Consider the following 25,434-nt stretch of genomic DNA (forward strand, 5'->3'; position numbering starts at 1 on the left):
CACAGAGACAAATAGGCCTTGAAGGTGAACCTTAAAATACTGCCACAGGTACACCTCCAATTAACACAAATGATGTCAATTAGCCTATTAAAAGGCATAGTCACCTTAGAGTATATAAAATTCTCAGCCACTGGGAATGTGAGGAAAGAAGTGAAAGTTGGTGTTAAAGGGGTATTCTAATTTCATGATAGTGATTACCTATCCTTGGGATAAGTCATTGATGTCAGATTGGTGGGGACTCCCAGCAGCGCCGTCGATTAGCTGGTTTAAGGGGCTGCGTGGCTTGTGCAATGGGACAAAAAGCTGAAATTACCCTGCACCACCACTACAATTTAGACGGTGTGCAGCTAAATATTGAAGGTGACACGGCATTTGCCCCTTCAAACAGTTTATCACTAGGCAAGTTGGACACCTACAGATCTGATAGTGAGGACCTATTCTCAGGATAGGTCATCCAATATTGTGAAACAGAAATACCCCTTTAAGTTGCATAAAATAAATATATAGCTAGGCCTATGCCTGATACTGGGATGACATAATTCTATGAAGACCCATTATTTGATAAAAAAAATATATCAAACCATCTATTGGTAATTCAAATTTGCATAGAATGCTGCTTTTCTAATCCTTATTTTGCAAATACCACCACTAAAAATATGTTTGCAATCCCCTATTCCTGTAGAAAAAAATTGTCACTTGTTTTGTGAGGCTTGAATCTTCTTAAACCCGTTTTCTTTTGCTAATTTTGAAAATTCATAAGCTAACATGAAATTCTAAGGGTTTTAAGATTGTATTTCTTTTGAAGAGACCATCTCCTATTTTGATTTTCAAAACTATGGTGTGCAAAATATATCCAATCATATAGAAAGATGTTCAGACCAATACCTTAAAGCCAGGCTTTCTGCCTCTCTTCTTTGGAATTTTTACAGTAGGGATGGAGCCAGCTGCTCCCGAATATGAGTTATGGACAGTCATTTTCAGAATGTTGGAATGAAGAGGAGGTCTCCCTCTTTTTCTGCCAGGTATTCTAGGAGACTGCATCTCTTCACCGCACTCTCTCACAGAAAGTACAGAATGATTCATCCACCAGAATTGACCTGTAAAGAAACAAAGGACAAGCTCCATTATACAAATCCAATTTGATTAACAAAGATATTTTAAAAGTATCAGATTCCCTATGTTGGGAATGAATAGTTAACTACTAATATACAGTATAAATGTGTAGGTCTGCAAAGAAGTTGTAGTCATTTTTAAAGGCTATTGTCACGATTTTACCTGTCCGGGTTCCAGCAGTGAGATCTCCAGCTTCGGTGCAAAGGCTAAGTCGTGCTCCATGATGATACAACAGCATCATCAGCAACAGGATGCAATGCTCTTTCTCCCCATGTGCTAGAGGAGACTAGCTTGCTCAGCTGATCCGCAGCTGATTTTGTCCAGCCACCTCTAGGCATATTTGCCTGCTGCGGCCGGATCTCTGGCAGTGCCTATTATAGTGAATGGAGCCAGACGGACTTCCGGCAGCGCAGGCTGCACACGGCAGTTAAGTATCCAGCAGGCTGTTCTCCCGCCAGAACAATTAACACCAGTGTTAAACAGGCCTCAGATGCACAGGTATTCTTGTCTGTTAATTTATCTTCACTGGGAAGGTCCGTCTCAGGTCTGGCTTTTGTTGATTCAAGGCATGGCAAATTATGTTAATTGTTATTTTGTATCTGCTTTGGGCCTCATGGTCTATAAATTACCTGAACCTACTCCATTAGCCAGGGGGGTTTATTGAATATTAAACTATTGATTGGATTATGATGGTTGGGTCTATTGATTTTGAAACGTCCGTTATAGGTTATGAATATTCTGTCTGCTAATGATATTTTGGGTTTGTCCTGGTTAAGAAAACATTGTCCAGTTTTTTATTGGCGTTCTGGATAATTAACTAAGTGAGGTCCTAACTTAAGTGCTATAATTATTGCTTGTCTTTGGTCTAGATCTGAAAGAGGGTCCTATTCCTGGGTCCATCAGGGACCAGGATGTATTCTCCAAAGAGGCTTCTGAAGCTTTACTTCATCATCAGGAATATGATTTTGCATTGAGTTGGTCCCTGGTGCTAAACTGCCCAAGGGACAAATCTTTAATCTTTCTGCACATGAAAGACAGGATATGAAAGACTACATTCAGGACAGTGTAAAAAAAAGGGCACATACGACAATCTGTATCTCCTGTAGGGGCTGGCTTCTTTTTTTGTTGAGAAAAAACAGCGGTTTGCGCCCTTGTAGTAATTACAGGGATCTTAATAAAATTACTGTCCGGAACCAGTACCCCCTTCCTCTCATTCCATTCAACACCCCCGAAGGGCACTTTGAATACCTGATAATGTCCTTTGGGCTGTGTAACGCCCTGGCTGTTTTCCAGAACTTAGTCAACAACATTTTCCGAGAGTTCCTGGGTCAGTTTATAGTGGTATATCTTGATGATATCCTAGGATTCTCCCCAGATTGGTCACCTAATATTTTGCATGTGAGGAAGGTCCTGCAAAAACTGAGGGACAATAATTTGTTTGCAAAATTAAGCAAGTGTGAATTTGGAGTAAGAGAGGTCTCATTCCTGGGTTATATCCTGTCACCCCAAAGATTTGGTATGTAAGGTGCGAGCCATTGCCGATTGTGCCACGCCTACATTACCTCTCTCAAGGCTCTTCAACGATTTCTTGGCTTTGCGAATTATTATAGAAAATTCAAACCATTGACTGACTTAACCAGGAAGGGTGCTGACCTTCTGTATTTGTGTCCTGAGACTCTGCCCATTTGATACATTGAAAGGAAGTTTCGTTCAGGCACCTGTACTCATCCAGCCAGACGTAACTCAGCCTTTCGTTGTTGAGGTGAATGCTTTTGAGGAAGGAGTAGGTGCTGTACTATCTCAGGGGTCATCTTCCTTAACTAATGTGAAACCCTGCGCATTTTTCTCTAGAAAATTCTCCTCCACCAAAAGGAATTATGACATCAGCAACTGTGAACTGTTGGCCATCAAGTGAACCTTTGAGGAGTGGCACCACTTCTTAGAGGGGGTTCAGCACCAAATCACGGTGCATACAGATCACAAAAACTTGATTTATTTAGATACTGCCAAACTCTTAAATCCATGGAATGCACGATGGGATGTTTTTTACGCGGTTTAACTTTGTAGTCACTTATCGTCCTCGGCCTGGTAACCTAAAGGCTTATGCCTTCCCATTTAGTTTTGGTGTTGAAGATTCCATTGATGCCGAACCTAGTAACATTCTGTCCCCTGGTGTCATTGTCACCACCATTAATCCTGATCTGGTTGCCAAGATTCAATGTTGTTAGTATCTTCCCTCTGGTAAACAGTTTGAGCCTCCACATTTTGACCTTTAAATTTTTAGAGGAATCTCATTGCTTTGTACTGGCAGGTCATCCAGGTATTGCGAGGACTAAACATCTGGTCTCCCAGGCCTACTGGTGACCTACTTTGTCACACGATGATGTGATTTGTGTGCTAGGGCCAAGGTACTCAGGAGACATCCTGCGGGTATACTTTGTTCTTTGCCCATTCTACAGAGACTTAGGACACGCATCTCTAAAGACTTCATTATGGACCTTCTGCCCTCCCGGGGTAGGTTGTTCACAGTCATAGATATATTCTCAAAGATGTGTCATCTGGTGTCATTAAAGAAACTTCCTAATGCAAGAAGAATTGGCTACTTTGTTCATGGACAACATCCTTAGGCTACTTTCACACTCGCGTTTTGTGCGGATCCGTCATGGACAGATCTGTTCAGATAATACAACCGTCTGCAACCGTTCAGAACAGATCCGTTTGTATTATCTTTAACATAGCTAAGACGGATCCGTCTTGAAAACACCATTGAAAGTCAATGGAGGACAGATCCGTTTTCTATTGTGCCAGATTGTGTCAGTGAAAATGGATCCGTCCCCATTCACTTACATTGTGTGCCAGGATGGATCCGTTTGGCTCAGTTTCATCAGACGGACAAAGCGGAATGGAGACTGAACTGATGCAAACTGATGCATTCTGAGAGGATCCTTTTCCATTCAGAATGCATTAAAATGCAAACTGATCCCTTTTGGGCCACTTGTGAGAGCCCTGAACGGACCTCACAAATGGAAAGCCAAAACGCGAGTGTGAAAGTAGACTAAGATTTCATTGTCTCGGTTAGGAATTCTTGATTCCTGCAAAGTTCAAGGTTCAATGCAGTACTTAATCCATTGGAAAAGGTATGGTCCTAAGGAGAGAACATAGGTGCCAGCTCGGGATGTTCAAGCTCCTCGCCTAATTAGGGAGTTCCATTAAAAATTTCCATTTAAACCTGCTCCCCATGTTGAGGGTCCATTGTCCCCTCTTAGGCCTCATGCACACGACTGTGCCATATTTTGCGGTCCGGAACGGGTGGACCATTGTAGAAATGCCTATTCTTGTCTGCAAAATGGACAAGAATAGGACATGCTATATTTTTTTGGCGGGGCCACGGAACGGTGCACACGGAGTGCTGTCCACATCTTTTGCGGCCCCATTGAAGTAATTGGGTCCGCACCCGGATGCGGACCACAAAAACGGTCGTGTGCATGAGGCCTTAATAGGGGGTGTAATGTCACAGACTAACCTATCTGTTGGGGCTGCAGCAGCAAGAGCTCCATCTTTAGTGTGACTTCTTCAGGAGAGACACATTGCTATGCCATGCCCCCTGGTGACACAACAGCGTCATTAGCAATAGGATGCAATGCTCTTTCTCCCCACAGCCGGCGTGTGCTGGAGAAGACTAGCAGTGGGCTGATTGCTCAGCTGATCTATACCTGTGTGCTAGTGTTCTGACTAAGGCCGGGTTCACACATAAGCTTGCACTGCAAGTAGGCAGGAAAGAAAGTGGGTGGGATTCCAAGTTTCAGTCTATCTGTAGAGTACCTTGCTTTCAGTTTTAGACAGAACCATCAGGTTGCTGCTCTAATGGCTTGATCTGTAGCCCTTGTCTCGGAAATCATGACAATAAAAATATGACTTAAATGAGTGTTTGGGAACTGTCAGGATTTCAGAGATAAGGGTTAGACATCAAGCCTTTAGAAACCTGAGGGTTCAGCGTGAAACTAAAAGCAAAATACGGTGCAGATAGACTGAAACATAACCCTGCAGAACAAATACTGTTAATTTTTATTTTTTTAAAGACCAAATGAAAAAAATATATATTTTAGCCCAAAAAAAAGATACATTGGAACAATAATAAAAAAAAATTATGCAAAGGCAGATATAGCCTTAAATAAACAAGTCTAAATCTCCCACAGGTTTCATACATACAGATAGTATATTATTACATCTAGCAATGGTGTCTTAGAATAGATGCTTCCAATGCTTGTTTTCCTTCTCTTTGCAAAGCACAAATAAAAATGGGTGTAGATGTCTTACAAAAATGTCTCTCTCTGTCTGAAGAAAAAAAACTTTCATTGTGAAGATCGGAGCGCTCCACTGTGCCGGAATGCCACACATTCAAACATCAATGTGGTTCAAGTTTATTTTTATTGCCAGATTTTCCCTAAGGAAACATTGTGCATAGAACAAATATGTATATTATGTCTGTCCAACTAATATTATAAGTATTTCAGCCTGTACTTCAGCATATATGAAATCTTCCAGCAATTGTTCCCTAGATGGCTAGTACAATAATAACTGCACATAATAAATGTCACTGTCTTTTGACTATAGTAATTTGGGCATTTTGTAATATAAAGAACATTTCACCCTTAAGTCCTTGTGCTATCATTGTGTGTCAAAGTCTTAAATATTCTGTCTTTTCTCAGTTACATAAGTTACTAGGAAATCTGAGTAATAGGTTAAAGGGCCATCTTTTGTAGGGAACAGGCTGATGAATTTGCCTAGAAAATCTAGTTTCAAAGGGGTTGTTCCAAAAAAAAGACATTAAAAGGGTTGTGCAGCCAGTACATGTTGACTATTCTCAGGATAGGTCATCAGTATCTGATCAGTGTGGGTCTGACTCCCAGCACCCCTACCCATCAGCTGTTTGAAGAGGAGGCGGCGCTTGTATGAGCACTGCATCCTCTTCAAGATTACACTAGGCGTTGTCTTGCTTGCAGCGGTGGCACAGTGTAATTAGAAGTGTTTCTCCCATTTAAGTGAATGGAACAAGCACTTGTAATTACACTGCACCGCTTAGACTTCTGAGACAACGCAAAGTGTAATCATGAAGAGAAAGTAGTGCTCACATGAGCGCCACCTCCTCTTCAAACAGTTGGTTGGCGGGGATGCTGATAGGTCATCAGTATGTTTCCACCTTACTGCATGTCTGCAGTGAGGAGGAGTTTGAAATCTAGAGTTCTGGTCACGCATGCACCCTGCTGCTTCATAAAATGTTTATTTGACTCCTGAAACAGCATTTGCTCACAAATTGCATCACTATTAATTTCCACACTAATTCCTTTATACAGCCGATGTGTACAAAAAAAAAGGACTAGATAATGACTTTGGCAAAAGGGACAATTGTCCTATGCTCCCCATTATGTACGGCCTTTACTACATGATCATCTTTAACCACATGACACACTGTAGAATTCCTCCCCATTGGCTAAATGAAATGTATATACAAATATATATATATATATATATATATATATAGATAGATACATATACCTTGTTATTCATCAGAATAATGTTGCTTCTATGTGTTAATTATTTACTAAACTTGGAAAATGCATTTGAACTGCGTTAGTTTAAAGCTTTTACTTTATCGCTTCTAGGAACCCAAGGCTGCTGCTTAATGAGCTGGAAAGTGTAAATGTACATAGCACATAGCAACCCTTCTCCAAAACACGTCTTGTTATAGAGTAATGGTCAGTGACAGTCTGTTAGTAAATCAGTAAATACTCACCTCCACCTGTTAACTTTTTTTTTTCATTTTTAATTCTCCTAATCTCAGTCATCAAGGCAATTGTTAAGAGAACACATTCACCCAAGGTGTCCGTAGGGGGACACACATCCTCACTAGTTCATATTGATCTTTCACTAAAATAGAAGAATGAAGAACGGATTCAGGCCTTCAGAAGCCACATAAGAGCCATTACTGCGTGTGAGCTAGCCATTCAATTACATTACGCTAATTAAAGGTCAGAGTGGCACCATATCCAAGCATAAGCGAACCCTAAAAGCTGCTTGATGTCTGACACCAGTTTTTTTAATTATCGGAAAACATACAGATGTAGCAGGGTTAACACACAAACTCTTAACTCAAATTTCTTAACTCATCGCGTTATCTTAAAACAAAAGCCATTAAAAAGCAATTGAAGGTGTTTGCTTAACGCATTTAGTTTAGATAAAGCATGTGTGTTAACTCTACTACATCTGTACCCGATTTAGCTTATAAAAGCAAAACATCAGGGGCAGTAGATAATCAATCTTGTAAAATCCTGCTCCGCTTGACTTCTCAGCTGAAGAAGTACACACAGCTTCTTTTAACAGATCAATGGCCATCAATTTACACCTTTTTGTAACTCAGGAGACTTTTAGCAACACTCAGTATGAGTGCATTATATTTTCGTATTGATGGGTTTTGAATTTAGTGATCAAAGCTACTACAGACCTCCCTCAAGTTTCAATATTAATTTGTTTCAGGCTGACGATTGCAAAAATTTGTAAATGGTTTTAATTTAAAGTCCCGAAAATTTTCAAGAATTTTTTTTTCAAAATGAAGATGAAAGAAATTGAAGCACATTACTAATACAGATAAAGCAAGTTCTTGCATGTAAAAGAAATAACTACTAGTAAACCACTTTTGATATTGAGGACAGTGGTTCTCTGTGGTCCTGTACAACCAGAAACATAAACCTGTATCTCATATACAGAGGAGCAACTCATCCAGACACAGATATAGAGTGGCTGAGGAACGTGCAGTACCACACTTTTCTGTAGGGGGCACGGCTAGACAGCCCTCATCGCATGCAGAAATACACGTGTTTAACCAATGAAATGCCCATGCTGATTGGCTGGGTCTTCCAACCATTTACGTGTATCATAGATCAGCAGTGTCTAGGACACTGTATGTTGAGTCTGGTTTCAAGTTTTGGTGGCCCAGGAAAGACCATTGTACAGTATGTTGAAAATATTATCTCTTATATGGACATTGTAGCTCAAGAGACCAATGTACAGAACATGCAGAGTATTATGTTATTGTTGTCATGGAACCATGAACCAGACGTACAACAAAAGATAAGTGGAAATAAGAAGGCTTTATTGAAAATCAAGCTGTAAGGCAAAAGTCCAAGCGGATGGCTAAACCGAAGCAGGGTCTTGCGAAGCCAGAGGTCAGGAACCAGAAGGGTAGTCAGACGAAGCCTGGATCAGGAACCAGCAGGGTAGTCAGACGAAGCCTGGATCAGGAACCAGCAGGGTAGTCAGACGAAGCCTGGATCAGGAACCAGCAGGGTAGTCAGACGAAGCCAGGATCAGGAACCAGAAGCAGCAGCAGTCTTAGAAGCATGTGAACACAGGAGGACCAAGCAAGGAACTGAAGCCACAGACCTCCTATATATATGAGCTAGGCATCCAGCTCCTCCCAGTGGGAAGGAGAAGCCGCAGGGTGGGAGGCTACAAGAAACCCAGAAACCAAGATGGCCGCCAGCACATGTCAAACGAAGGAGAACAGCAAGAAGGTAAGACCATGACAGTACCTCCCCCTCAAGGGCCCCTCCTCCGCGGAGTAAAGAACGGTTTCTGAGGGAAGCGTGCGTGGAAGGCTCGGAGCAAGGCAGGAGCATGGACATCTGCGGAGGGAACCCAGGAATGCTCCTCTGGACCATAACCACGCCAATGGACCAAAAACTGCACCCGACCGCGGACCAGGCGTGAGTCCAGGATATTGCTCACCTCATACTCCTCACGATTGCCCACTTGGACCGGACGAGGCCGAGGAACCGAGGAAGTGAAACGATTACACACCAGTGGCTTCAACAGGGAGACATGAAACACGTTGGAGATCCGCATGCCAGGAGGAAGTGCAAGGGCATAGGCTACCGGGTTTACCCTGCGAAGCACTCGGAAGGGACCAACAAAGCGAGGCGCCAGCTTGGGAGTGGGCACTCGAAGGTTGAGGTTGCGGGTGGACAACCATACGCGGTCTCCGACCTGGTAGGAAGGAGCGGGCGCTCGTCTGCGATCAGCCTGGAGTCTCTCAAGGGACCTCTGGATCTGTACCCAAGAAGCACGTAGGACGGAAAGGTGATCCTCCACAGCCGGAATATCCTGGGGAGAGAATACCTCCGGTAACACGGCAGGTTGGAACCCATAATTGGCCATGAAGGGAGACGTCCCAGAGGAAGAGTTCACCGCCGTGTTCCTGGCAAACTCAGCCCAAGGCAGGAGGTCAACCCAATTGTCTTGGTGATCGGAGACATAGCAACGAAGGAATTGCTCCAAGGCCTGATTGGATCGTTCTGCGGCCCCATTGGACTGAGGGTGGTAGGCCAAGGAGACAGAGAGATGAATCCCCAACTGGGAGCAAAAGGCGTGCCAGAACCTGGACACAAACTGACTCCCCCGATCCGACACAATCTCCTTGGGCAAACCGTGCAACCGGAAGACCTCCCTGGCAAAAATCGAGGCCAACTCTTGTGCAGAGGGTAACTTCTTGAGAAGAACACAGTGGCACATTTTGGAAAACCGATCCACAATCATGAGAATGACCGTATGGCCTCGGGATGCAGGGAGGTCCACAATGAAATCCATCCCCAGGTGTGACCATGGACGCTCCCCGGTGGCTATGGGTTGCAAAAGGCCCAACGGAAGGTGCCGAGGGGACTTACTCTGGGCACAAACGGAGCATGCCGCTACATATGCGGCGATGTCGGAACGTAGAGAAGGCCACCAGAACAGACGTGAAACAGCCCAGGACAGCTGATTCTTTCCAGGATGCCCCGCGGCCTTGGAGTTATGGTAGATTCGCAACAACCGAGTGCGCAACTCCTCAGGCACAAAACATCTGCCGTTGGGTCTCCCAGAGGGAGCACCAGATTGAGCCGCCAAAATCTGCTCACCCAGGGGAGAGGTCAGGCTGGTGCGAATAGCGGCCAGGATCTGATTCGGAGGTATGACCGAAGTCGGAATCGACTCCTCCCCGGACAGCTCGGAGTACTGCCGTGATAAGGCATCCGCTCTGATGTTCTTGGAACCGGGTAGGTAGGAGACCACGTAATTAAAACGTGACAAGAACAGAGCCCATCTGGCCTGACGTGGTGTCAATTTCTTGGCCTCGGAGAGGTAGGTCAGATTCTTGTGGTCCGTCAGGATGAGAACCGGAACCACCGAGCCCTCGAGCAAGTGCCTCCATTCTTTAAGGGCCTGCACGATGGCCAATAACTCCCTGTCACCAATCTGATAGTTGCACTCCGCGGAAGACAGTTTCCGGGAGTAAAACCCACAAGGAAGCAGAGGACCCTCTGGTGTTCTACGCTGAGACAGAAGGGCGCCTACTCCCGTCTCAGACGCGTCCACCTCGAGGACAAAAGGCAACCCAGGGTTGGGATGCGACAGAATCGGAGCCGACACAAAGGCGGACTTTAGAGCCTCAAAAGCTCGGATGGCCTCGAGCGGCCAGACCTGGGGATTACTGCCCTTCCTGGTCAGATCCGTGAGAGGCTTGGCTAGCATGGAAAAGTCCCTGATGAACTTCCGATGATAATTGGTGAAGCCCAAAAAGCGCTGCAGGGCACGAAGACCACTGGGCTGGGGCCACTGTAAGACAGCCGAAACCTTCTCAGGATCCATGGAGAACCCCTCAGCGGAAATGATGTAACCTAAGAAGGTTACCTGGGATCGGTGAAATTCGCATTTCTCAAGCTTACCGAACAGCTTGTTCTCTCGTAACCGTTGCAACACTCGTCTGACATCCAGAATGTGGGCCTCCATGGATTCAGAATATACCAAGATGTCATCCAAATAGACCACCACACACTGCTGCAACAGGTCACGGAAAACATCGTTGATGAATTCCTGGAAGACTGCGGGCGCATTGCACAACCCAAAGGGCATAACCAAGGATTCATAATGACCGGTCCTGGTGTTAAACGCGGTCTTCCACTCATCGCCCGCCTTGATCCTTACCAGGTTATATGCCGCCCTCAGGTCGAGTTTGGTAAAGACCGTGGCCCCTTTGAGGCGATCGAACAGCTCGGAAATCAAGAGTATCGGGTAAGCGTTCTTGATCGTGATGCGATTGAGACCCCTGTAATCGATGCAAGGCCTCAACTCACCGCCCTTCTTTTTCACAAAGAAAAATCCAGCCCCTGCCGGGGACGAGGATTTGCGAATGTGTCCGCGTGAAAGCGCCTCCCTCACGTACTCCTCCATGGCCTCATTCTCCGCTACCGACAGTGGATAGACTTTGCCACGAGGAGGAACGGCACCAGATTGTAACTCTATGGCACAATCGTATGGGCGGTGCGGAGGTAGGGCAACCGCACGCACCTTATCGAATACATCCCGGTACTCCTCGTATTCAGGAGGCAACAGAGAGTCCGAGGAAGTACACAGCAACTTGACAGGCCCATGGATGCAACTAGCCCCACACTGCGGTGACCACGAGAGGATCTTGGCCGATCTCCAATCGAAAGTCGGATTATGCTTCTGGAGCCAGGGGTACCCCAAGACCACCGAGTAGTGTGGAGACGAAATAACCTGGAGACAGACCGACTCTCTGTGAACGGCACCAATGGCCATCCCCACTGGAAGGGTCTCCTGAGTCACGTGTGGCGGCAGAAGGGGTCTGCCGTCTATCGCCTCAAGAGCCAGTGGGGAACCTCGAGGCTGCAGAGGAATGGAATTGGCGGCAGCGAACACACTATCAATGAACAAACCACCAGCACCAGAGTCCACCAACGCCTGGGTCGTCACCAAGCCCCCGACCCAGGAGAGGACAACAGTAATCAGTGGTTTGTCAACACGGGAAACCGGGGACGAGGAGACTCCACCCAAGATCTGCCCCCGACAGGATCTCAGGTGCGAGCGTTTCCCGGACGGTTCGGGCATGCCAACCGAAAATGCCCACCGAGACCACAGTACATGCATCGGCCCTCGCGTCTCCGGAGTACCCTCTCCCCCTCGGACAGGCGAGAAAACCCCAGCTGCATGGGTTCACCCCCAGACAAGTCATCCCCAGGAGGTGTGGGAGGAGAGGGAGGCACGGGTGGGACAGCAAACGTAGGCGCCAATCTGTTAGAAGACCTCCGCAGGCTCTCCTTAAAGGAAGGTCTCTCCCTGAGTCTGGTGTCAATCAAAATCAGGAAAGAAATAAGGGACTCGAGCTCCACTGGTAGGTCCTTAGCTGCAACCTCATCCTTCAAGGCATCCGAGAGACCATGAGAGAAAGCAGCGACCAGAGCCTCATTATTCCAGCCCACCTCTGCTGCCAGGGTACGAAACTCAATGGCGTATTCAGCTACGGATCGTGAACCCTGTCTGATGGACATAAGGAGCTTCGCAGCAGAGGCAGCACGAGCCGGCACATCGAATACCTTCCGAAGAGAAGCAACAAAACCGGAAAACTCGGCAACCACCGGATTGTTGTTCTCCCATAAAGGGCTGGCCCAGGCCAAGGCCTTGTCCGAGAGCAGCGAGATCAAGAAGCCCACCTTTGATCTCTCAGTAGGAAAGGCATGTGGCAGCAACTCGAAATAAATGCCCACCTGGTTAAGGAAACCTCGGCACTGAGTTGGCTCTCCCCCAAAGCGCTGTGGAAGGGGGGCAGAACCGGTCATACCCCGAAACACCGCAGGCGCAGCAACAGGTGTCGGGGTAGACTCTGGCGCAACAACCGGAGCGGCAGTAGGAGCGGGCCCAGGAGCGACAACCGACCCATCGGCAACGGAAGCTAAATGAGCCGTGCGTTCAAGCAGGGTTTGCAACGCCACAGCGAACCGACCCAACAGGTGATCCTGCTGATCAAGTCTGGCAACCAGCGTAGGAAGCGAGGATGGCCCTGTACCGTCAGAATTCATGGCTTGGTCCTAATGTCATGGAACCATGAACCAGACGTACAACAAGAGATAAGTGGAAATAAGAAGGCTTTATTGAAAATCAAGCTGTAAGGCAAAAGTCCAAGCGGATGGCTAAACCGAAGCAGGGTCTTGCGAAGCCAGAGGTCAGGAACCAGAAGGGTAGTCAGACGAAGCCTGGATCAGGAACCAGCAGGGTAGTCAGACGAAGCCTGGATCAGGAACCAGCAGGGTAGTCAGACGAAGCCTGGATCAGGAACCAGCAGGGTAGTCAGACGAAGCCAGGATCAGGAACCAGAAGCAGCAGCAGTCTTAGAAGCATGTGAACACAGGAGGACCAAGCAAGGAACTGAAGCCACAGACCTCCTATATATATGAGCTAGGCATCCAGCTCCTCCCAGTGGGAAGGAGAAGCCGCAGGGTGGGAGGCTACAAGAAACCCAGAAACCAAAATGGCCGCCAGCACATGTCAAACGAAGGAGAACAGCAAGAAGGTAAGACCATGACAATTGTCCATTTGTTGTTGCTATAGGTTACTACACATTTCATAGAGCAGCCATTGCTGACATGCTAGGAAAATAATTTGAACATGGGGGTGGGGGGGATTTATCTTAAATGGGTATTCTCATCTTCCTTTTCATACTTACCTTCCTTGAGCGTGACGTTTACTTCCTGGATTCTTCCCCCGGCCGGGCCGCGCTTGCGCAGAAGACTAAAGATTTTCTCCCGGCTGGGCTGCGCAATGTTCTGAACACGCACGCCGCCGCGCATGCGCCATGGTGACTTATTCCTGGCCTGTATAGTACAGAGCCGGCGTGCGCGTTCGCGGCTCTGTACTATACTGGCCAGGAAGAAGTCATCATGGCGCATGCGCAGCGGCGTGCACGTTCAGGACATTGAGCGGCCCGGACGGGAGAGAATCTTCAGTCTTCTGCGCAAGCGTGGCCCGGCGGGATCCGACAGGAGAGGTGGCCGTAACCAGGGGAGACCAAAGACAACATCAGGTAAGAGGGGACATATTTTTTTTAAAAAAGGTGGGAATTAGGTAATAAAATGTATTTAGAAAAATGATCACTGTCAAATCATTAACAGATTTTACAGTGATCATTAAGATGAGAATACCCCTTTAAGGGTAATATTTGAAGTTAATGTTGCTTGAGTCTGCGTTGGCGTACTTTATGCCACATTTATGAAAGGCTATGTACACCTTTTGGAGTCCATTTTTTAATGACTGCATTTAACTTATTTTTGGCTAAAAATCATATTTTTAATTGGCCTTTATTAAAAATATTGAGCTGTTCAGTTACAAAGGGTAACTGTTTTTCGAACTGCGTGACTGGTACTTTCACTTTGTGCTGGTCATCTAATTACCCTTATTTCTAAACTATTGAGAGGTCATAAACACTTATTTAAGCCACATTCTTATCAGTAAGATAAGGATTGAGCTGTAATAAGTGTTTATGATGTGAGAGAGCAGAGATAACAAGTCCGTCTGCTCCTCAGATGACTGAAAGGACAAAAAATCCACAGGCAGCTAGTAGAGCATGTCAGCTCTGTACACTAAAAAGGATCCCATATTGTTAATAAAGACCAATTGAAAAAAGGATTTTTAGCTCAAAATTAGTATAAAGCAACAATAAAAAAAAATTGCCCCCAAAGGTGTACATAGCCTTTAAACCTAACACTTTTGTCTAGAAAAACTACTCCAGTGTTCCTACTCCGCTCTCCTACTTTTTTTTGGTTTGTGACTTTAAAAAAAAGTCTCAGTGATAAATCTGGAGTGATTTAACATAGCTAACAACCATATTACAAAACTTGAGTGAGTGGTGTAAAAATTTCGCAAAATTTTGTAGCCAGAACTCTGGAGTGAAGGCATGATAAATCAGGGACACAGCATTCAAGACTTCTATGTAATTTATATCTGAAAATATTGCATATACAGTGACAACAAAACAATGTACATCTTGATATGGTCATATGGATTCTTCTACAGTACCACTTGATTTAATAGTGAATGTTAGTTACACACAGAAGATCTTTTGCAGAAATATATAAGACTGGAAGTCTGTAGTATACATGTGAATGAGGTTTTCTGGGGTGGCAAGCATACCAATTTCTGCAAGCCTATTCAGATACACACGACAGTATGCAAATATACCCATAGAAGGCTCCACAAATTATCAAGTCATCAATCCGCACACATATTAGCCTTGAAATTCCCTAAAACTCTCATATATGTTCAAAAAGTGTTATCTACCAGAGATGTGCCATTACTTAATACTTAGTTTATGGTTCAATCTCTTTTTTATTGATGTATTATAACAATAAAACATTACAAACGATTGTGTGTCTTGATTTGCCCTAGAGCAAGGAACTTCTAAGGTATTGTATGGATACACATTAACACAATCTGAAAAGTCCTTACAAAGTATAGTGCAAAATAATACAGGCATATGTAAGAGAGATAATTCCAAATTACAATGTACTTCAATCTAACAGAATATTTTGAACATCATAAGTGTGGATTTGAACAGAGACAAATAAGGGGGAAGAGACGTAACGGAAACAGTAGATGGGGAGGAAGGAGAAGGATGAAGAGCTAGCTGCAAGTCTTGAGCGATGGTCTATAAGTAATGGGTTATGCTGTAGTGCCACTGATCAGCCAAACCGAGAATTAAGAAGAATTGCGGAACTGGAACCATGGTCCCCATATTTTCACTGTGCCTCTATCCTCAGCACCCAATTTCTCCATGCGGGTTAAGACATCAAGAGCAGTTACACAGGTCAATCTCTGAAGGCTCTCAGTCGACCTCCACCTGCGGGGTATTATTTGCCTCATTGCCATGATAAAGAATCTAAGAGTGTCTTTTTTAACCTATTGTGTCCTACCCGGGAAGAGAGAAAGCAGGGCAATTATAGGTGAGAGATGTATGGTAGACCGTTAAAGAGAGTTGTGCAGGGTGATAACTTCCCACCACAAAGGAGCGACTCCTGGGCAGTCCCACCATATATGAAGCATTGTGCCAACTCCTGTCGAGCACCGCCAACAGGTGTCAGAGACAAGAAGATAAAATTGGTGACGTTTTACCGGAGTCCTATACCACTCCGTTAATATCCTATAGTTATGTTCTTGTAATCTACATGATGTTGATAATTTATATGTAAATAGGAGGGATTTTTCCCACTTTTCTGCTGAGAGAGTGTTCCCTATCTCTTCTTCCCATGCATGCATAAATTTATATTCTAATGGTGGTGTCTCAGAGTCCCCGTCCCCAGATCTACCGGTGCCCAACATGTTATAAATGAGATAAATGGCATGGTCTGGGGCCGAATCTGCTACACACAGCTTCTCAAAATCTGTTACAGAGGTACATAGCTGCATTCCAGGTGCCAGAGACTTGATAAAGTTACGTAATTGAAAATAAAGAAACCAGCGTCCAGGAGTGTGTGGTATAAGATGGGACAGTTCGCTGAGTGTGTGTAGACCATTGGTGTTAAATAGGTATCTGAGCTTAGTTGAACTCGTATTCTGTGGACCAAGGTTCGGAAGGGATTTGAGGCCTGGGGGTAGGTCCGGGTGTCCCGCCAAGGTAGTGAGGGGCCCTGGTGCTGTAACCAGGCCAAGTTTGGATGCAAATCCGCCCAAAATTTTTGCCAAGGAGAGCAGAAGTGGAGAGACTTGAGAATTAAGTAGTTGAGTCTGAGTCTTCAATGGAAGTCAAAAAATACCCAGAGCCAAATGTGGAGCTATTTCATGTTCTATCCCCACAAGTTCGAGTGAATATTATGTTGGAGATCATGAGCACAATTTGCGATTGCTGCCTTGTAGTATAAGGGGAAATTGGGTAGACTTGCCCCCCCCCCCCCCCCCAGCAGCTTTTGATCGTGTTAACAGGCTATATCTTAGTCTAGCTCTCAATACCCCCCATATGAATTGTGAGGCGAACTTTTTTTTTTTTTTTTTTTTTGCCGGCTCTATACATTTATTCACATATAATAACGGAGTATACCGCTTCCAACGAGGTGACAGTATTACATCATTTCATAGTAAAAATAAACCATAGATTCTCTTTTTATACATTTGTTAGACTTCAAGGAACACTCCAGTCATCACTATCAAACCAACCGGCCAGAACTCCACCACAGACCTCCCAAGTCTCCCTCTTTTGGAGAGACAGTCCCTCTTTTGGACCCAAGTCCCTCTGTCCCTCTTTGATCCTTAAATGTCCTCTTTTTGACCTGGAGAATTAATGCATAAATGTGCATTAATAAATTTACTAAATTGCTCCTTCCTAAGTGTCTGTATGGTTTCTACCTGTGTATTAGACCAGAACTTCCTTATTTGGTGCAATCTGGGCCTTAAAATATCTATAATCTGATGATTTATGTGCTAATATTTATATGGACATTGAAGCGCAAAAAAAAAATTACTGCCGGGGCTCCAGTAATTATGCTTTGGGCGAAGTTAGAGGCCTGGCCTAGTATGAAAGAAATTGCCGTGATGCGCGCCGCACATATTGTCCCTCTGCAATTTTCAAGAGTTGGGAGGTATGCCACTATGAGACACCGCCTGGCCCGCAAGTCACGGTACGACGAGGAGGGGCACTGCGGCTGCATCATGTTGTGTGGAGCCTGAGAACTTCCACAGGCTCCCTCCAGGGCCAGCGTTAGGGGGGGAAGGCAAACTGGGAAATTGCCCATTGTCTAGGGTGGCTACTGTCTTCACCCTAGAAAGCCGGACCTCACCGGCCACGCCCCAAACCACATGAAGCCACGCCCTGCCTCGTGAAGCCACTCCCCCACCGCAGGCCAGAAAAACACAAGGGAAGTAGAGGGTAGTACTTTCCGACCAGGAGGTGAGCTGGGGGCAGCCCGGGGCGCTTCTCTCCCCCTCAATCACCCACAGGGAGCCATGTCTGCGGCTCTAGTGACTGACTGGGGGTGAGAGAAGCCTCAGTCAGTTGCTGCAGCTCACGCTCAGACAGCAGCACTGCGCAGTGCTGCTGTCTGAGCGTGAGCTACTGAAAGGGTGGAAATCCATGGGTGGACAGGGAGCCAGAAAACCGGACTGTCCGGCCTAAAACCGGATGTGAGGCGAACTTAATACTTAATTTAAAGAGCTGAAAGGCACTGGTACAAAACACACAGAGAATTAAAGAATTCCCACAGCATTAACTTAGGGTCATGCTACTTGTTTGAAAAATGGGAACCCTCTGCAAAAAAATGTCTATTTCTGATGCTTGGATGAAATTACAAATTTTACTGGAAGGAATTCCCCCCCCTTAAGTGGGGAAGATTGGCTTGTACCTCACAGTTTTTTTTTTGTTTTTTTTTGCCTTCCTCTGGATCAACTTGCAGGATAATAGGCCGAACTGGATGGACAAATGTATTTTTTCGGCCTTATATACTATGTTACTGGAAACACAAATATGAAAATGACATTGGTCTATGTTGGCAATACTTCAAAAGCAAGTTCAATAAATAAATGAGGCCCTCTTTGTCAATAAGCATAGGAATAAGAATATATAATGTATTCGGAAAGTCTTCAGACCCTTTCACTTTTTTATCTTTTGTTATGTTACGACCTTATGCTACAATTAAAAAAATCTAGTTTTTTTCCGCATCAATCTGCACTCAATAACTCATAATAACAAAGTGAAAACTGAATTTTATAATTTTTTGCTAATTTATTAAAAAGGAAAAACTAAAATTTTGCATGGATATAAGTATTAAGACCCTTTGCTGAGCTTAAAATTTAGCTCTTGGGGCCTCCCATTTCTTTGATCATCTTTGAGATGTTTCTACACCTTCATTGGAGTCTACCTGTGGTAAATTCAGTTGATTGGACATTGCAAGACACACTCCTGTCTATGTAAGTTAACAGCTGATAATGCATATCAGAGCAAAAACCAAGACAGGACTGTGTGGAGGCACAGATCAGGGGAAGGGTACACATACATTTCTGCTGCATTGAAAGTCTCCAAGAGAACATTGGCCTCCCTTATTCTTAAATGGAAGAAGTTTAGAACAACCAGGACTCTTCCTAGAGCTGTCTGTCTCACTAAACTAAGTAATCAGGGGAGAAGGACATGTAAGAAAGAGAAGGACATGTAAGAAAGGTGACCAAGAATCCAATATGTGCAGAAACTTCCAGATGGTCAACCATCACTGCAACAATCCTCCAATCTGGGCTTTATGGCAAAGTGGCCAGAAATAAGCCTTTCCTCAATAAAATACACATTAAATCCTGCCTGGAGTTCGCAACAAAAAGCACGTAAAAGATTTTCAGACTGTGAGAAACAAGATTCTCTGGTCTGAGGAAACCAAGATTGAACTTTTTAGCCTCAATTACAAGTGTCATGTCAGTAGGAAATCGGGCACTGCTCATCACCTGCTTAATAACATTCCTACAATGAAGCATGGTGGTGGCAGCATGCTGTGGGGTGTTTTTTTTTCAATGGCTTGGTCAGGGTGACTGGTCAGGGTTGAGGGAAAGCTGAATGCAGCAAAGTACAGAGGTATTCTTAATGAAAACCTAATGCACAATGTTCTGGACTTCAGACTGAGCCAAATGTTAAGACAATGACCCTAAGCACACAGCCAAGACAACACAGGAGTGGCTTAGAGACAACTCTATAAATATCCTTGGGTGGTCCAACCAGAGCCCTGACCTGAAACTAATCAAACATCTCGGGAGAGACCTGAAAATGTGTAAATGGTCTTAATACTTTTGTTGATGCAATATTTTAGTTTTTCCTTTTCAATCAATTAGCAAAGATTTAGAACATTCTGTTTTCACTTTGTCATTGTGGGGCATTGAGAGTAGACTGATGGAGAAAATGTGAAAAAAGTGAACGGGTATGAGAACTTTCCAAACTCACTGTAATAGTGGCTTGTGCTATAAGCTGATTTCTATAAATCTACACACTAAAATCTAACCATATATTGTAGACTTCTGTTTTAAGGGTTGGCATCTGCTAAATCATTATAATCCAGATTTACTAATGTGTCTACACCTAGAATCTGTCTAAAAAGTGGCACAAATTCGCACAACTAGGGTTTCTCCATTTTTTGATTTGCTGAAAAAGGTGTTGAAGATTTGGGGAAAGGGATGTGGCTTCACAAGAAATTAGGCATGGCCTAAGATGTAACATTTTGTGTCAAAATTGTGCCACTAGTCTGGCATAACATTCTGTCTCAAAGTAATAGTTGATATAGAGTCCAAGAAAAGGGTCTATCTCTTCACCACATTTATTATCCAGCCTGAGCCCCAATGATAAATCTGGTGCAGGTCTAGACAGTCTATCTAAGTTTATGACATCCACAAGCTTAGTAAATCTGCCCCATTGTTTCTAATATTTTACATCTAGTGAAGATTTGCTAAACTATGCTATCTTGTTCATCATTGCTCTGTGTGTACCAGTATATGGCAATTTACACATCACGGGGCCTTATGCATTTATTTATAAAAAGTGAGGCTGAAGTTTCAGCTGGCAGAGCAGAAATTATGAAAATTATTACTAATCCAGCTCATGTCACTTCATCTGTTTCCGTGTTTAAAGCTCCATTTGTCATCTCAACTTGGGGTCTTGTCCCTGACCATGCATCTGTGTTTATAGACCAAACATCAGCTTGTTATTGTCTGTGAATGCAAATAATGTTAGTCAATATCTCCTACAACAAAATGCGTTTATACAATGGCCAAAAGTACTTATAACAATAGAGACAATCTTTACTTCATTAAAAATGTACATACACGCTGTCATTAAAAGTTTTTGTCTTGGATACCGAAATGTGTGCCAGGCTGAACGTAGACCAACCTCTGTTCACATTATAGGCATGTAACTCCTGCTATATTGTCATGTATACTTGATTGTAATCTTCTTTATATACATCTGGCATGTTAGCATTTCACGTAGATTTGTGGATCTCATTGATAAGTCTTTATAGCACAGTACAGCTTTATTGGTTGATGTAATTGGGATATACTATTTATCCTGGCAGGTCTGGGTCTATTCATACTGTGCCACCCAACTTTAATGTATGTGCATTTTAATTGATTGATGAAATAAAAATTGTCTCTATTTTTATAAGTACTTTTGGCCATTGTCTCATGCTCGAAGATGTTCTGCAATAGCTTCGGAAGTCAGCTTCACTTCAACACTACGCAATTAACGGAGCTGTGTAGTTAAGCTGGACAGCGGGGGTTCAATACAGATATTGATGGTCTATCCTGAGAACAGGCCATCCATATAAAACTAAAAAAAAAACGTAAAAATCATATGAGTAGACACATGGAACTCTCACCCATGTGTCTTTTCTGAATGCAAGGGGACTGAACAAAATGATGTTACAATAAAGAATAATTCACATAGTAACAATATAATTAACTCAATGAAGTACAGTAAGTACATTACAGTAATCATGCTGTGATGTCCCGACATAGAGATCATTCGATAGTGATGTCACAATACAAGGGTAATGCAATACATGGATATTGTTTTATTCCCCATAAATATACTTTATCTATTAGGTAAAGATTAAATCACAGTAGATTTGTGGGGAAATTGTGACTGTGCCCTAACCTCATTGTTTCTGTATAGAAAAAAAAACTGGAGCAAAGAGAAAAATACCTCTGCTATACCCTGCTGATCATGCTCTGTGTTCTGCCGTGCATATGAGCCCTTAATAAAGAATGTATCTCAATAAATTTTATATCAAAGAATATTTGAAGCAGCTGCCACGGCCTCTTTGATGAAAGAACATCTAAAAGTGGATTGTTAAAAGTATTTATATTTCTTTGTAGTCCTTGCAGGAGATTAGACATTCTGAGAAATTCACTTAAAGGCAACTCAAATGTAGATTAAATGATGAGTAAGAAAGCACATACTTTATGATTGACTGGAATAAACAGTATTAGGCTACTTTCACACTAGCATTTTTGCTGGATCTGGCGGGGTTTAGTAAAAACGCTTCCGCTACTGAAAATACAACCATCTGCATCCGTTATGTACAGATCCGTTTGTATTATCTTTAATATACCCAAGACAGATCCGTCATGAACACCATTGAAAGTCAATGGGGGATGGATCCGTTTTCTATTGTGTCAGAGAAAACGGATCCCCATTGACTTTCATTATGGGTCATAACGGATCTGTTTTGCTCCATATCCCAGGACGGAAAGCAAGCCACAGCATGCTGCGGTTTGCTCTCCGGTATAAGAATGGAATGCATTTTAGAGCACTCCGTTCTGTTCAGTTACGTTTTGCCCCCATTGACAATGAATGGGGACAAAACTGAAGCGTTTTTTTTCCGGTATTGAGACTCTATGACGGATCTTAAAACCAGAAAATATTAACGCTAGTGTGAAAGTAGCCTTAGAGGAGTGCTAGCAACAAGCTAGTTTGTTTTAAATATTTAAAAAAATCATCAATAGGACTTTCCGCACAGTTAAATGATTTTAACTATTGTGCTACAGCTGTAATCCAAAGCTATAAATCACTGTGAATGCAATCTTGTGTCTGCAGCTGCCATTCAATAGTTACAATCAATCAAAAGTGCTGCAAGACATCACCCCCACCCCAGTATGTTCACATGGCAGTGTTTTCAAGTGGATTTTGGCACATATTCCAAAAATCCATTCAAGACCCATGGTTTTCAATAGGAATCCCACTGCCATATGGCCGCAGAATTTGTCTTCACAGATTTGAAATCTGAACTAAACTGGATGAACGGATGTCCTTTTTTTCAGCCTTTTCCACGCTACTATAAAGTTGTGTTAACATACCTTTAAAGGGGTTGTCCATCTTTCAATGGCCTTTGGGTAATTCCCTCCCTGCCGGGCATGTGAAGAGAAGCATACATACCTGCTACCCCTGCTTGGTTCCGGCTCCTTCGGTCCACTTCCCCATTGGACGAGGGTGACATAGCCGCTGCAGTGATGTGTCCCCTGCAGCAGCACATGCGACCTGGTCCATTCCAGAAGCTGGAAAGCCTGGTCCAGAGTGCGGTAGACCGAAGTAGCCGGAATGGAGTGGCAAGGAGAAGGTAAGCATGCGTTCTTCCACAGGTCCAGCAGGGTGGGGGGCTGCCCAACAATGTCTGAAAACAGCTGGACAACCCCTTTAAACAGTCTCTTAGCCGATCCCTGGCCACATAGTGCTGGTTATGTGGGACTCTACCCTTACAGACCATGATTAAGCTTAATTTACAACTAACTGTTCAAGAAAGCAACATGGCAAAGAGAGAAAAAAAAATTAAGTAATAGGGGGCCAGAATCAAAGAGGTGGATGAACCATAGAACCACAACAATACACAACAGAAACAACGTATTTTAACAATTTATAGAGCATCTGTGTATGCCTAGCTGTATTAGTTTTAGCAATGGTTTGCAGCTAGGACACTGTGACAAATGATCTCCCTAGAGCATTTTCACAGCCTTGATTACACCGTGATCAAGGGATACCTCTGCTCGGAAAGGTCTCTTTATGCTTATGGCAATGTCTGCCACATACACTCAGCTTCACTTTGTTTTCCTTCTCTACAACTCAACATTCTTATATTAAATTAAAAAAAATAATTAAACCTTACTGTAGTCACAAAATACATTGCAGGTGAGTATTAACATACTCTGTGATCCAGAATTTATGCGCAGCTTTAATCTATTTTCAAAGTCATAAGATTAAAAAAATGGGTCGTATAATTTCATGAAATATACAACAAAAACCATCACTCACTGTAATTGGATTAGTAGAATATTGTAGATGACACTGGCATATTCATGGAGATGACAATGATTACCTTAAGGAATTGAATAATATGTAGAAACGACAATAAGCACACATTTTGGAAATTTGTTAATATTATTGTGAACTAACACAGATCGTAAAGTAAGCATCTCTGGGCAATGCGGAAAATAAATTAAATTAAAATATTGATCATAAATGATCTTACCAATTTATGAAAATGTTTATTGTATTTGAGAATTCTTTGTCCAGCCCAAAATCTGTAACAGGGCCCCCCATTTACTGATGCAGTGGTGTACATAGAGAAGTAAGGTCCCCATAGCAAGGATCAAACCAGGCCCCCCACACAGGACAGAAGGGTTTCCACCTAAACCCTTTTCAATGACCCTGCCTCATTTGCTAAAAGTTGTTCCTTTAGAGGGTAGAGTCCTGACTAAGTTTTCACCTCCAGTAGAAGAGGAGATAATCCCAACTAAAACTGGGCCCCCTCTTGTCCTGGGTCCTATAGCAGTCCCATAGCAGTCGCATGGTCTGCCACTATGGTAGTTACACCCTGTACTGATGTCATATTACATGAGAAGTGGTGCAAAACTACCCCTGTAGCACCTAAAGCTATACTTCTGTGTATCCCTATACTAATATTTCTTACAAGGTTTGTCCGAGACTTTTATCTACAGTAATTGTTGAGGGTCCGACACTTGGGACCACCTCTCTCCCCCCGATTAGCTGTTTGAAAAGGCACCAGTGCTTGCAGTAGCGCTGCAGCCTTCTCACAGATTAGCCTAGGCCATCTGATGTCATGTTCATTGATCACATGGCCTAGGCGCAGTTCAACACCATTGAAGTGAATGGGGATGAGTTGCGATACCAAGCACAGCCGTCGTACAATGTATGGCGCTCTGCTTGGTAAGCTGCAAGAAGGAAGCAATAACAGGAGCTCCGATGCCTTCTCATACAGTTGATTGGCAGGGGTCCCTACTAATCAGATACTGATGACCTATCCAGAGGATGGGTCATCACTCATCAATATAAAAATCTTATAAGACGCCTTTAATGCATGATCTACGAAAGTATGAACACTTTTCTACTAAAAAGTCTAAGGCCCCTTTCACACGGGTGAGAATTCCACGCGGGTGCAATGCGTGCCCATAGAAGTAAATGGGTCTGCGTGAAAATCGCAAGCATCCGCAAGCAAGTGCGATTTTCACGCATGGTTGCTAGGAGATGATCAGGATGGGGACCCGATAACAAGGTTATAAGGGAAAATAATAGCATTCTTAATACAGAATGCTTAGTAAAATAGTGATGGAGGGGTTAAAAACAAATTTAACTCACCCAATCCACTTGATCGCGTAGCGGATCTCCTCTTCTTTCTTTCTTCAGGACCTGACTAAAGGACCTTTGATGACGACACTGCGCTCATCACATGGCCGATCACCATGGCGATGGACCATGTGATGGACCATGTGATGAGCGCAGTGACGTCATCAAAGGTCATTTAGCCAGGTCCTGGAGAAAGTAGAAAGAAGAGGAGATCCGCTACGCGATCAAGTGGATGAGGTGAGTTTAATTTATTTTATTTTTTTAACCCCTCCACCCCTAATTTACTTAGCATTCTGTTTTAAGAATGCTATTATTTTCCCTTATAATCTTGTTATAAGGGAAAATAA

The 25,434-nt window shown here is 43.8% G+C and overlaps 1 protein-coding gene across 5 annotated transcripts in view; it reads right to left on the reverse strand.

The window, feature by feature from the left end:
- The window catches only part of SCML4 (Scm polycomb group protein like 4), a 135,278-nt gene that overhangs the window by 61,791 nt on the left and 48,053 nt on the right, over positions 1 to 25,434 (reverse strand). For 3 of the 5 annotated variants that reach the window (XM_044291561.1, XM_044291560.1, XM_044291565.1), the window contains exons 1-2: positions 6,908 to 6,981; positions 886 to 1,097 (exon numbers count right to left, since the gene is read on the reverse strand). In XM_044291561.1, coding sequence (XP_044147496.1) covers positions 886 to 1,097; positions 6,908 to 6,959 — 264 coding nt within the window. In that variant the 5' untranslated portion in view covers positions 6,960 to 6,981. Of the gene's footprint in view, positions 1 to 885; positions 1,098 to 6,907; positions 6,982 to 25,434 lie in introns of those variants that run through there. The other 2 variants (XM_044291563.1, XM_044291562.1) reach the window with 1 other exon arrangement.

The sequence above is a fragment of the Bufo gargarizans genome, chromosome 4, assembly GCF_014858855.1.
Source record: "Bufo gargarizans isolate SCDJY-AF-19 chromosome 4, ASM1485885v1, whole genome shotgun sequence".
In the NCBI taxonomy this organism is placed as follows: domain Eukaryota; kingdom Metazoa; phylum Chordata; class Amphibia; order Anura; family Bufonidae; genus Bufo; species Bufo gargarizans.